We start from the raw sequence: 13,266 nt of genomic DNA, 5'->3' as shown, positions 1-13,266 counted from the left end.
GCTCTGCACACAGTAAGCACTCAATAAATACGACAGATTGATTAACAAACACCATTCATTCAATCGTATTTACTGAGCACTTACTGTGTGCAGAGCACTGTACTAAGCGCTTGGGAAGTACAAATCAGCAACATATATGATAAATACCACTGGTATTTATGTCCACCTAGACATGAATGTTCTTCCTGAGTATCAATCTGTAGAAATCCCTGACAGATAACGGGACTAGATGGGATTGGGGTCCTTTGACTACTCATTCGTTCATTCAATCGTATTTATTGAGCACTTTACTGCATATAGAGCACTGTGCTGAGCGCTTGGAAGAGTACAATATAACAATGAACGGACACATTCCCTGCCCTCAGCAAGTTTCACAGTTTAGATCCCTGTTCAACTCAATCTTTGGCTGTTAGCTCATCCCTCCAGACTGCGAGCTCGTTATGGGCAGGGAATGTGTCTGCTAATTCTGTTGTACTATGCTCTCCCAAGCGCTCGGTGCTCTGCAAGCAGTAAGCGCTCAATAAATACCATTGACTGATTGACTGAGAGTGACTCAAAGGCCATACTTACTTTATTTTTTGAGTTCCCAGTGCCTGTCCCAAAACAGATGAAAGGTACGGTTCCCCGCCTCCCACCCCAACCCGGTCGGGTACAATGAGAGGGACGGTGGCCCGGGCTACTTTCTTGAGCAGCCTCGTCCGGACCGGAAAGGCGGCAGGCTGGTGGACGGTCCCCTGACGTTTCGGTCACATGGCAAACGTGTGAGGGAAGGCCCTAAACCTGGCGGCCCGTGATGGTTCGTGTCCCACCCCGATGGTTCTGTCCTGTCAGGGAGCACGTTGGCCATGCTGCAGTGGAATTCCCCGTGGGAGCAAGGAGGGGGTCCCGCCGCGGCCCTGTCAAAGCCAGGCACGCTTAGGGCAGGGGGCTGAACCGTGGTGACCCAGGGGTCCCCACCACCCCGCCATTCCACTGGGTCCCACGGGCCGGGTCAAGTCCCGGCCCCCGGCCCCGCCGGCCCCTGGGGTGCCTGGGCGGGTCCGTCCCCATCTGGGGGCAGGAGCGGCGAGCCCTCCAGGACTTCGGCCAGCCAGCGGTCCGTCTCCGTCTCCGTCCTGAGGAAGCACCAGAGCAGCAGCCCCATGAAGGACAGGCTGAGGGGAACCACCTGCCACAGGGGCCTCCGGGCGTCGCTCCCCAGGGACTGGGCCACCGTCCAACGGCGCGGGTTGCCTCTGCTGGACGAGAAGTGGATGGGCCGGTCAGGGTCGGCGGGCTCAGGCTGGGCTTCGGGCGTCCGGTTCGGGTGGAGGCTCCGTGGGCTCTGCATGGGCGCCGGGGGCCGCAGGCGGCTGGTCCTGAGGGACACAGAGGACAGGGACGGTCACGGGAAGAGGGACACACGGAGGGGGTCAGCGGGAAGGGCAGGGAGAGGGACAGGGAGGCAGGGAGGGATGGAGAGGGCCAGAGGGTGGACAGGGAGGGATGGGGAGGGCCAGAGAGTGGACAGGGAGGGATGGAGAGGGGAGAGACTATGAGCCCACCTTTTAGACTGTGAGCCCACTATTGGGTAGGGACTGTCTCTATATGTTGCCAACTTGTACTTCCCAAGCGCTTAGTACAGTGCTCTGCACACAGTAAGCGCTCAATAAATACGATTGATGATGATGATGATGATGATGGAGAGAGCAGAGGGTGGACAGGAAGGGATGGAGGGGGCAGGGGTGGGCAGGGGTGGGCACAGGGTGAGCAAGAAGGAAGAAAGGGGGCAGAGGGTGGGCAGGGAAGGAGGGAGGGGGGCAAGGGATGGGCAGGGAGGGATGGAGAGCGGCAGGGAATGGGCAGGGGGTGGGCAGAGAGTGAACAAGAAGGGAGGGAGGGGGCAGAGGTTGGGCAGGGAAGGAGGAAGACGGGCAGGGGATGGGCAGGAAGAGATGGCCTTGACACCTGTCCACATGTTTTGTTTTGTTGTCTGTCTCCCCCTTCTAGACTGTGCGCCCGTTGTTGGGTAGGGACCGTCTCTAGATGTTGCCGACTTGTACTTCCCAAGCGCTTAGTACAGTGCTCTGCACACTGTAGGCGCTCAATAAATACGATTGATTGAATGAATGAATGAATGGAGGAAGGGGGGCAAAGGATAGGGAGAGAGGGAGGGGGTCAGGGGTCAAGGGGTCAAGCAGGGCTCACCCGGCTGCCCTCCTCCACAGGGCCCAGCTCATGCTGGCCTGTCCTCCCCCAGGGAGGCCGCGCGGTGACGTCACTTCCGGCGCGCGCGAGGAGCGGACCCCTTCTCTTTACACCTCCGCGCGCCGGACACGCGCACGCCGGAAGTGACGTCGGGGAGGCCCTGCCTGGCTCGCGCCCGAGGCGGTCACGTGCTCCACCACGGGCCAAATTCGAACACGTGACTTTCCGTCATTCATTCATTCCACGGTATTTATTCAGCACTTATTGTGTGCGGAGCACTGGACTAAGCGCCTGGAAAGTACAATTCATTCATTCAATCGTATTTATTGAGCGCCTACTGTGTGCAGATCACTATACTAAGCGCTTGAAGCAACAGAGACAATCCCTTCCCAACAACGGGCTCACAGTCTAGAAGGGGGGAGACAGACAACAAAACAAAACAAGGAGACAGGCATCTAATGGTTAGCGGAGTAGCCATTCATTCATTCAGTCGTATTTATTGAGCGCCTACTGTGTGCAGAGCACTATACTAAGCGCTTGAAGTAACAGACAATCCCTTCCCAACAACGGGCTCACAGTCTAGAAGGGGGGGGACAGACAACAAAACAAAACAAGGAGACAGGCATCTAATGGTTAGCAGAGTAGCCATTCATTCATTCAGTCGTATTTATTGAACGCCTACTGTGTGCAGAGCACTATACTAAGCGCTTGAAGCAACAGAGACAATCCCTAACAACGGGCTCACAGTCTAGAAGGGGGGAGACAGACAACAAAACAAGGAGACAGGCATCTAATGGTTAGCAGAGTAGCCATTCATTCGTTCATTCAATCGTATTTATTGAGCGCTTACTGTGTGCAGATCACTATACTAAGCGCTTGAAGCAACAGAGACAATCCCTTCCCAACAACGGGCTCACAGTCTAGAAGGGGGGAGACAGACAACAAAACAAAACAAGGAGACAGGCATCTAATGGTTAGCGGAGTAGCCATTCATTCATTCAGTCGTATTTATTGAGCGCCTACTGTGTGCAGAGCACTATACTAAGCGCTTGAAGTAACAGACAATCCCTTCCCAACAACGGGCTCACAGTCTAGAAGGGGGGGGACAGACAACAAAACAAAACAAGGAGACAGGCATCTAATGGTTAGCAGAGTAGCCATTCATTCATTCAGTCGTATTTATTGAACGCCTACTGTGTGCAGAGCACTATACTAAGCGCTTGAAGCAACAGAGACAATCCCTAACAACGGGCTCACAGTCTAGAAGGGGGGAGACAGACAACAAAACAAGGAGACAGGCATCTAATGGTTAGCAGAGTAGCCATTCATTCGTTCATTCAATCGTATTTATTGAGCGCTTACTGTGTGCAGATCACTATACTAAGCGCTTGAAGCAACAGAGACAATCCCTTCCCAACAACGGGCTCACAGTCTAGAAGGGGGGAGACAGACAACAAAACAAAACAAGGAGACAGGCATCTAATGGTTAGCAGAGTAGCCATTCATTCATTCAATCGTATTTATTGAGCGCCTACTGTGTGCAGAGCACTATACTAAGCGCTTGAAGCAACAGAGACAACCCCTTCCCAACAACAGGCTCACAGTCTAGAAGGGGGGAGGCAGACAACAAAACAAAACAAGGAGACAGGTATCTAATGGTTAGCAGAGTAGCCGTGTGGCCTAGAGGAAAGAGCACCGGCCTGAGAGTCAGAGGACCTGGGTTCTAATCCCGGCTCTGCAATTTGTCTGCTGTGTGGCCTTGGGCAAGTCAGCTCACTTCTCTGGGCCTCAGTTACCTCATCTATAAAATGGGGATTAAATCCTAGTCCCTCGTACTTAGTTATGGTCCATTTTAAGCGCTTACTATGGCCTAAGCACTGTTTGTACTTAGACTTTGAGTCTCATATGGGAAAAGGATTGTGTCCAATCTGATTAAGCTTGTATCTACCCAAGTGCTTGGCACATAGCGCTTAATAAATATCATTATTACCATTAGATTAAATACCATTAAAGAAGCAGCGTGGCTCAGTGGAACGACCCCGGGCTTGGGAGTCAGAGTTCATGGGTTCAAATCACGGCTCCGCCAACTTTCAGCTGTGTGACTTTGGGCCAGTCTCTTCACTTCTCTGGGCCTCAGTTACCTCATCTGGAAAATGGGGATGAAGACTGTGAGCCCCCCGTGGGACAACTTGATCACCTTGTGACCTTCCCAGCTCTTAGAACAGTGCTTTGCACATAGTAAGTGCTTAATAAATGCCATCATTATTACTATTATTATTATCAGGTGGATTATTTTTTAATAATCCATAATCTTCATTTGGTGGTTGATGATGATGATGGTATTTGTTAAGCGCTTACTATGTGCCAAGCACTGTTTTAAGCACTGGGGTAGATAGAAGGTAATCAGGTTGTTCCACATGGGGCTCACAGTCTTAATCCCCATTTTACAGATGAGGTCCCTGAGGCACAGAGAAGTGAAGTGACTTGCCCAGAGTCACACAGCTGATAAGCGGCGGCGGAGCTGGGATTCAAACCCATGACCTCTGACTCCCAAGCCCGGGCTTTGGCCACTAAGCGGTATTTCAGGGAATGATAATACTGCCCAGGCTGGGGAGGATCAGTAATTCAATCAAATAGTCCCCAACACATCAATCAATCAATCATTCATGGTATGCTAACTACATGCAGAGCACTGTACTAAGCACTGGAGAGAGTACAATTCAACAAGAGTTGGTAGATATGTTCCCCGTCCCCAATGAGTTTATGGCTTAGAGGCGGAGACAGACGTTAATATGAAGAAGTAATTTATAATATATAATTCAAAGCTTTGTACATAGACAACAAGGAAGAGAGAAGGAGCCGGGGGAAAAGAGAGCTTAATCGGGGAAGGCCTCTTGGAGGAAGTGTGACCTGAATAAGGCTTTGAAGGTGGAGAGAGGGGTGGGTTGGCGGATATGGAGGGGCAGGGAGATCCAGGCTCATGGGAAAGGGGTTGGTGGCGAGATGGGGGAGTGGCAGAGGAGAGGAGTGTGAGGACTGGGCTGGAGGAGGAGATGAGTGAGGGGAGCTAGGAAGGGGCGAGCTCTGCCCACAAAGAGCGGAGGTGGCAGGCGGCACTTGTGTGCTTAACAGCGGGTGTAATTTATTGGAGCGCCACTTGAGGAATGACATATTGGAGCCATCGATTTCTCCCCGGGGCCGATCAATAAGAGGTGCCAGGGCAGGGACCGGTTCCCTCCCAGCTGTGGGGGCTGGGCCCGCAGCTCCCGGAGCCGCTGATAAGGCTGGCCCGGAGGCTGAGCCGCGATTTTATTGGAAATTCCACGGATAAGAGGTGACCCATATGCTGGGACATATGCTCGGTCACCCGCCATCCCACCCCGTCGGGGGACTTGACCACCGGCGGGGGAGGGTGGTCTTCCCTCCTCTCTGCCCTACCGGAGCCGTCCCCAATTGTATTTATTGAGCGCTTACTGTGTGCAGAGCACTGGACTAAGTGCTTGGAAAGTACAAATCGGCAACAGATAGAGACAATCCCTACCCAACGACGGGCTCACAGTCTAGGAGGGGGAGACAGATGACAAAACAAAACAAGTAGACAGCATCAATAGCAGCTGATCTGCTGATTTTGTTATAGCCCATCATTTGGGGACCACTGTGAAATCCTCAAAGGACAGGGACCATGTCTAATAGTATGGCCTAGAGGCAAGAGCCCGGGCTTGGGAGTTCAGAGGTCATGAGTTCTAATCCCAGCTCTGCCACTCGTCGAGGTGGGATGATGTTTCCAGGAGAAGAGGGTGGTCCATAGTGCCAAAGGCAGCTGAGGGGTAGAGGAGAATTATGCTGGAGTAGAGGCCGTTGGATTTAGAAAAAAGGAGATCACTGGTAGCCTTTGAGATGGAGGTTTCTGTAGAGTGAAGGGGACAGAATCTAGATCAGAAGGGGTCAAGGAGAGAATTAGAGGAGAGGAACTCAAGACAGCAGATGTAGACAACTTGGTCAAGGAGTTTGGAGATAAATGGTAGGAGGGAGTTGGGGTGATAACTGGAGGGAGCCGTGGGGTCAAGGGAAGGTTTTTTGGGTTTTTTTGAATAGGAGTAACATGGGCTTGTTTGAAAGCGGTGAAGATAACGGTTAGGAAGGGAAGAAGGGAGGAGGCAAGTGTTCTGATAAGGTGAGAAGGGTCAGGGGGTGGATTTTGAGAGAAGGCAGGAAATGGTCCCTTGAGATACTGCTGGGATAAATGGGAGAGTTGAAGAAGGGCCAGGAAGGGGGAGGGACTGAGAAAGAGCAGGGGAGATTTTAGATTTTATGTCTGATGGTGTCAATTTTCTCAATAAAGTAGGGGGCCAGGTCAGTAGGGGCAAGGAGTTTGAGGAGGGAATAAGATGTCTGAAACAACTGGCGAGCACAATGGGCATGGGGGACAATAAGGAGGGAGAAATCATTTTGCGGGCAGAGGAGAGGACAGAGTTGAAGCACACAAGGATAAACTGGAGGTGAATGAGGTCGGCCCAATACTTGGATTTCCATCAGTAGCTCTCTGCTCGGGTGCAAGAGCGAAGCAGGTGGAATGTCGAGGTGATATGGGGTTGTGGGTTAGTCGTAAAAGGTTGATGAAGGGATAGGGGAGCGAGTGAATTGCGTTCAGGAGAGAGGGCAGTGTTTGAAGCGTCAACTGGGTCATCGGGGGAAGATAGTTTGGGTACGGAGGCTAAATGGAGCACGATGACTTGAGACAATTGGATGGGGTCAAAAGATCGGAAGTCTCTGTGGGGGAATAGGATGGATTTACGGGGAGGAGGTGTATGGGAGAGGAGGCAAGTGAGGAGGTTTTGTTCAGATGGAGGGATGTCAGAGTTGGCGAGGGGAGAGACTGTGCAGTGGCTAGAGAAGATGAGATTGGGTGGGTGGCAAAGTTGGTGAGTGGGTGATGAGCGTTTCTTTGCGCAGAAATGCTCTGGGCATGTTACTTCCCTCCTCAAAAATCTCCAGTGGCTACCAGTCAACCTACACATCAGGCAAAAACTCCTCACTCTTGGCTTCAAAGCTGTCCATCCCCTCGCCCCCTCCTACCTCACCTCCCTTCCCTCCGTCTCCAGCCCAGCCTGCACAATCCGCTTCTCTGCCACCGCTAACCTCCTCACTGGGCCTCCTGCTCTCCTGTCCCACCATGGTCCCCCTGCCCGCATCCTCCCCCTGGCCTGGAATGCCCTCCCTCTGCCCATCCACCAAGCTCGCTCTCTTCCTCCCTTCAAAGCCCTACTGAGAGCTCATCTCCTCCAGGAGGCCTTCCCAGACTGAGCCCCCCCTTTTCCTCTCCTCCTCCCCATCCCCCCCCACCCTACCCCTTTCCCCTCCCCACAGCACCTCTATATATGTTTGAACAGATTTATTACTCTATTTATTTGACTTGTACGTATTTACTATTCTATTTATTGTGTTAATGATGTGCATCTAGCTTTATTTCTATTTATTCTGATGACTTGACACTTATCCACGTTTTGTCTTGTTGTCTGTCTCCCCCTTCTAGACTGTGAGCCTGTCGTTGGGTAGGGACCGTCTCTATATATTGCCAACTTGTACTTCCCAAGCGCTTAGTACAGTGCTCTGCACACAGTAAGCACTCAATAAATATGATTGAATGAATGAATGGATGATTGAATGCAGCAGGAGGTCAGTGCAGTCGAGGAGTAAAGAAAGCAGGCAGGCTATTACTACTAGTACTAGTTATTAGAGAAGCAGTTATTAGAGTAACCAGTACTACTAGTTATTACAGAAGCAGCGTGGCTTAGTGGAAAGAGCCCGGGCTTGGGAGTCAGAGGTCATGGGTTCGAATTCCAGATCCACTGCTTGTCAGCTGTGTGACTCTGGGCAAGTCACTTCACTTCTCTGGGCCTCAGTTCCCTCATCTGGAAAATGGGGATGAAGACTGTGAGCCCCACGTGGGACAACCTTGATTACCTTGTATCCCCCCCAACCCAGCGCTTAGAACAGTGCTTGGAACATAGTCAGTGCTTAACAAATACCAACATTATTATTATTATTATTATTACTACCACTACCACCGCCGCCGTCGCCTCTGACAACCCTCGGCCACCCACCTCTTCCCCCTAGGCTGGATTTCCCCTTCCATTTCCACCTGTTTGGTCCTGAGAGCCTTGAGGTCAGGAGAGGGAAGGGAGCAGGAGCGGAACCGGGTGAGAGGAAGAGTCGGCTCTGACCTTCAGCTAAGTTGCTGTGGTTACTGTTGCTAGGGCTTCTGCTGCCTTAACCTTGGCATTGTCCTCCACTCCTCTCTCTCATTCAACCCACATATTCAATCCACTACTAAATGCTATCAGTTCGACCTTCACACCGTCGCAAAAAATCTGCCCTTTCCTCTCCATCCAAACTGCTACTGCGTTACTACAATCGCTTAACCTAGCCCACCTTGATAAGTCTATCCGCCTCCTTGCTGGCCGCCCAGCTTCCTGCCTTTCCTCACTCCACTCCATACTTCACTCTGCTGCCCGGATTGTTTTTCTACAAAAACGTCCAGGACGTGTTTCCCCACTCCTCAAGAAACTCCAGTGACTGCCCAGCCACCTCCGCGTCAAACAGAAACTCCTCACCGTCGGCTTCAAAGCAATGAATCCCCTTGCCCCCCTCCTACCTCACTTCGCTACTCTCCTACTACATGCTAGCCCTCAGACATTGCTCTTCTAATGCCAACCTCTCATTGTCCCTCAATCTCGTCTATCTCTCCGCTGACCTCTCGCCCACGTCTCGCCTCTGGCCTGGAATGCCCTCCCCCTTCATACTGAAAGACAGTGACTCTCCTCCTCTTCAAAGCCTTTTGAAGGCCCATCTCCTCCAAGAGGCCCTCCCTGACTAAGCCCTCCATTCCTCTTCTCCCACTCCCTTCTACATCCCCCTGACTTGCACCCTTTATTATTCATCCCCCCTCCCAGCCCCACAGCACTTAAGTCCTCCTCTATAATTTCATTTATTGATATTAATGCTTGTTTCCCCCTTTACACTGCAAGCTCCCTGTGGGCAGGGAATGTGTCTGTTGTACTGTCACATTAATAATTATGGTATTTGTTAAGTGCTTACTATGTGCCAGGCACTGCACTGAGTGACGGGGTGGATATACTCAAATCAAGTCGGACACAGACCCTGTCCCACGTGGGGCTTACAGTCTCAATCCTCATTTTACAGATGAGGGAACTGAGGCATGGAGAATTTAAGTGACTTACCGAAGGTCACACAGCAGACAAGTAGTGGAGCCAGGATTACAACCCATGACCTACTGATTCCCAGGGCTGGGATCTATCCACCATAGATACAGTATGGTAAAAGTATCCACCCAATCTCAACCCTTGCGTTCAGGTATGTTTACTCCCTTGTCCATTCGGGTTTTATTTATTTTGTTTCCATTGCTTATGAAGAATTCTATGTCTGTCTTCCTCTTTAGAGTGGAAAGCTCCTTGTAGGCAGGAAATGTGCCCACATTCAATCAGGCAATGATATTTATCGAGCACTTACTGTGGGCAGAGCATCATATTATGGTATTTGTTAAGCGCTTGCTGTGTGCCAGGCACTGTGCTAAGCGCTCAGGTGGATACGAGCATATCAGGATGGACACAGTCCCCGTCCCACGTGGGGCTCACGGTCTCCATCGCCATCCCCTCAAATCTCCCCTGTGCCAGGCAGCAGCGGGATGGGAGAGAGTCGAAGGTGGAGACTTGAGTCGACTGCTTCTGGATTTTTACCGAGAAGACTCTGTGGATCCACTCCCAGAACGACTGCAGATGGATTTGGGGCGTACTGGGAGAGATGTGTCCTTGGCGTCGCTATGGGTCGGACACGACCCGACAGCATAAGACAAGTGCATTGCCTTCAGTTGGTGCTCGATAAATACCATTACTATTCCTCGTACAAACAGCGTTGGCACAAATGATTACAAAAATACACGTACACAAAGTTCTCCTAATAGTAATAATAATTATGATATTTGTTTAGCTTTTACTATGTGCCAGGCACTGAACTAAGTGGATACAAACTAATCGGGTTGGATACGGTCCCTGTCCCACATCGGGTTCACAGCCTCAATTCCTATTTTACAGATGAGGGTACTGAGGCCCAGAGAAGTGAAGTGACTTGCTCCAAGTGGCGGAGTCAGGACTAGAACCCATGACCCAATTCTCAGGCCTAGACTCCCAAGCCCGTGCTCTATCCATTACACCACATCTCCCCCTCTAGACTACCAGCGCTTAGAACAGTGCTTTGCACATAGTAGTAAGCGCTTAACAAATGCCATTATTGTTATTATAAGCTCATTCTAGGCAGGAAATGTGTCTGTTCATTGTTCTATCATACTCTCCCAAGGCTTTGTACAGTGTTGTGCACAGAGTAAGCGCTTATTAAATATGACTGACTGACACAGAGTGACTAATAATGCTAACCCGCTCCAGTGGCCCGGGCTCCCCCAGGCACCCCTTTAGACTGTGAGCTCGTTCTGGGCAGCAATGTGTCTGTTAGTTGTCATAATTGTAAGAAGAATGTGTCTATTCCCAGACTGAGTGTCCCCTTTTCCTCTGCTCCTCCTCCCCTCCCCATTGCCCCACTCCCTCCCTCTGCCCTACTCCCTTCCCCTCCCCGTGTATATTTGTACATATGTATTACTCTATTTTATTAATGATGTATCTATACCTATATTTCTATTTATTCTGATGGTATTGACGCCCGTCTCCTTGTTTTGTTTTGCTGTCTGTCTCCCCCTTCTAGACCGTGAGCCCGTCGTTGGGTAGGGGCCGTCTCTATCCGTTGCCGAATTGGACTTTCCAAGCGCTTAAGAGCCCGGGCTTTGGAGTCGCAGGTCATGGGTTCAAATCCCGCCTCCGCCAATTGTCAGCTGTGTGACTTGGAGAAAGTCCCTTCCCTTCTCTGGGCCTCAGTTACCTCATCTATAAAATGGGGATTGACTGTGAGCCCCCCCGTGGGACAACCTGATCACCTCCCCAGCGCTTAGAACAGTGCTTTGCACGTAGTAAGCGCTTAATAAATGTCATTATTATTATTATTAATAATAATAATAATAAAGACGATTGAATGAATGAATGAGGGCCCTGCACCTGCACTGAATGTTCAACAGGGGGCGCCCCGGCAGCGCCGTCTCCCATCCCTTCCATCCAGAATTCCCTGAATTTTCCATCCCAGTTCCTCACTCCCCTACCTGGGCTGGTCCTGGAAGTTGCAGCCACAGAGGTGGGAGCTGAACAGCTCTCGGAGCCAGACCCAAGCAGGAACTGCCAGCTAGAGCTGCAAATCGGGAGTCCTGAATTCTATTCCTGTCAGCTGCGTGACTTTGGGCAAGTCACTTAACTTCTCTGTGCCTCAGTTACCTCACCTGGAAAATGGGGATGAAGACTGTGAGCCCCCCGTGGGACAACCTGATCACCTTGTAACCTCCCCAGCGCTTAGAACAGTGCTTTGCACATAGTAAGCGCTTAATAAATGCCATTATTATTATTATTCTTTAGCCACAAAATCCACCCTTTCCTCTCCATCCAAACGGCTACCTTGCTGGTTCAATCTCTCATCCTATCCCGACTGGATTACTGCATCGGCCTCCTCTCTGATCTCCCCTCCTCCTGTCTCTCCCCGCTTCAGTCTATACTTCACTCTGCTGCCCAGATTATCTTTGTACAGAAATGCCCTGGGCATGTCATTCCCCTCCTCAAAAATCTCCGGTGGTTGCCTGTCAACCTTCGAATCAAGCAAAAACTCCTCACTCTGGGCTTCAAGGCTGTCCATCCCCTCGCCTCCATCCTCCTACCTCACCTCCCTTCTCTCCTTCTCCAGCCCAGCCAGCACCCTCCGCTCCTCTGCCGCTGCTAGCCTCCTCACTGGGCCTCCTTCTCGCCTGTACTGCCGTTGACCCCCGGCCCACATCCTACCTCAGGCCTGGAATGCCCTCCTTCCTCACATCCACCAAACTAGCTCTCTTCCTCCCTTCAAAGCCCTACTGAGAGCTCACCTCCTCCAGGAGGCCTTCCCAGACTGAGCCCCCCACATCCAATCTGCTCCTCTTCCCCTCCCCAACTCCCCCCCCCCGCCCTACCCCTTCCCCTCCCCACAGCACTTGTGTCTATCTGCACATATTTATTACTGTATTTATTTTATTAATGATGTGTGTACCTAGCTATAATTCTATTTATTCTGATGGTATTGACCCCTGCCTCCTTGTTTTGTTTTGTTGTCTGTTTCCCCCTTCTAGACTGTGAGCCCGTCGTTGGGTAGGGACCGTCTCTATATGTGGCCGATTTGTACTTCCCAAGCGCTTAGTCCAGTGCTCTGCACACAGTAAGCGCTCAATAAATACAATTTGAATGAATGAAATGAATATTCCCAGAAGCCTTGAGTGGTTCCCGGGAGCAGAACAGGGTGGCTCATTTTAAGCCAAAGTTTTATAAGGATTAGGAGGTAAGAGGCAAAAATTAAAACAGCGCCAGGCGCAGCAGATTACAAACACCCTGGCACATTTAAGCACTTTAGTACAGTGCCCTGCACACAGTAAGCACTCAATAAATACGACTGAATGAAGAATGAATGAATTTAACAACCTCAGAAATATGCACCAGGTGACCATGACTGTGGTTACCTTGGCCTTTTTAGTCACACAAGTACCCTCTGATGAAGAACCATCAGTGGCAGTGTGGCTTAGTGGAAAGAGCCTGGGCGTGGGAGTCGGAGGTCGTGGTTTCTAATCCCGGCTCCACCACTTGTCAGCTGTGTGACTTTGGGCAAGTCACTTCACTTCTCTGTGCCTCAGTTCCCTCATCTGGAAAATGGGGATGAAGACTGTGAGCCCCACGTGGGACAACCTGATTACCTTGTATCTTCCCCAAAGCTTAGAACAGTGCTTGGCATATAGTAAGCGCTTAACAAATACCATTATTATTATTATTATTAGTTCCCACTGGGTTACTTTTTCCCAGCGCTTAGTACAGTGCTCTCTGTACAGTGCCCCTTCTAGACTGTGAGCCCGATGTTGGGTAGGGACCGTCGCTATATGTTACTGACTTGTACTTC

At 50.9% G+C, this 13,266-nt stretch overlaps 1 protein-coding gene across 1 annotated transcript; it reads right to left on the bottom strand.

The window, feature by feature from the left end:
- Nucleotides 1-553: 553 nt before the first annotated feature.
- Nucleotides 554-2,254, bottom strand: C21H16orf91 (chromosome 21 C16orf91 homolog). The gene is made up of 2 exons (XM_038763459.1): nt 2,188-2,254; nt 554-1,358 (listed from the first exon to the last, which is right to left on the bottom strand). Exons 1-2 carry the CDS (start codon nt 2,217-2,219, stop codon nt 992-994), a joined length of 399 nt encoding a protein of 132 aa, XP_038619387.1. The 5' UTR covers nt 2,220-2,254; the 3' UTR covers nt 554-991.
- Nucleotides 2,255-13,266: the final 11,012 nt, after the last annotated feature.

Source organism: Tachyglossus aculeatus, chromosome 21 (assembly GCF_015852505.1).
Source record: "Tachyglossus aculeatus isolate mTacAcu1 chromosome 21, mTacAcu1.pri, whole genome shotgun sequence".
NCBI classification, from domain to species: Eukaryota; Metazoa; Chordata; class Mammalia; order Monotremata; family Tachyglossidae; genus Tachyglossus; species Tachyglossus aculeatus.
Note: the sequence above shows the minus strand (reverse complement) of the source record. Positions and strands in the feature narration are given on the sequence as shown.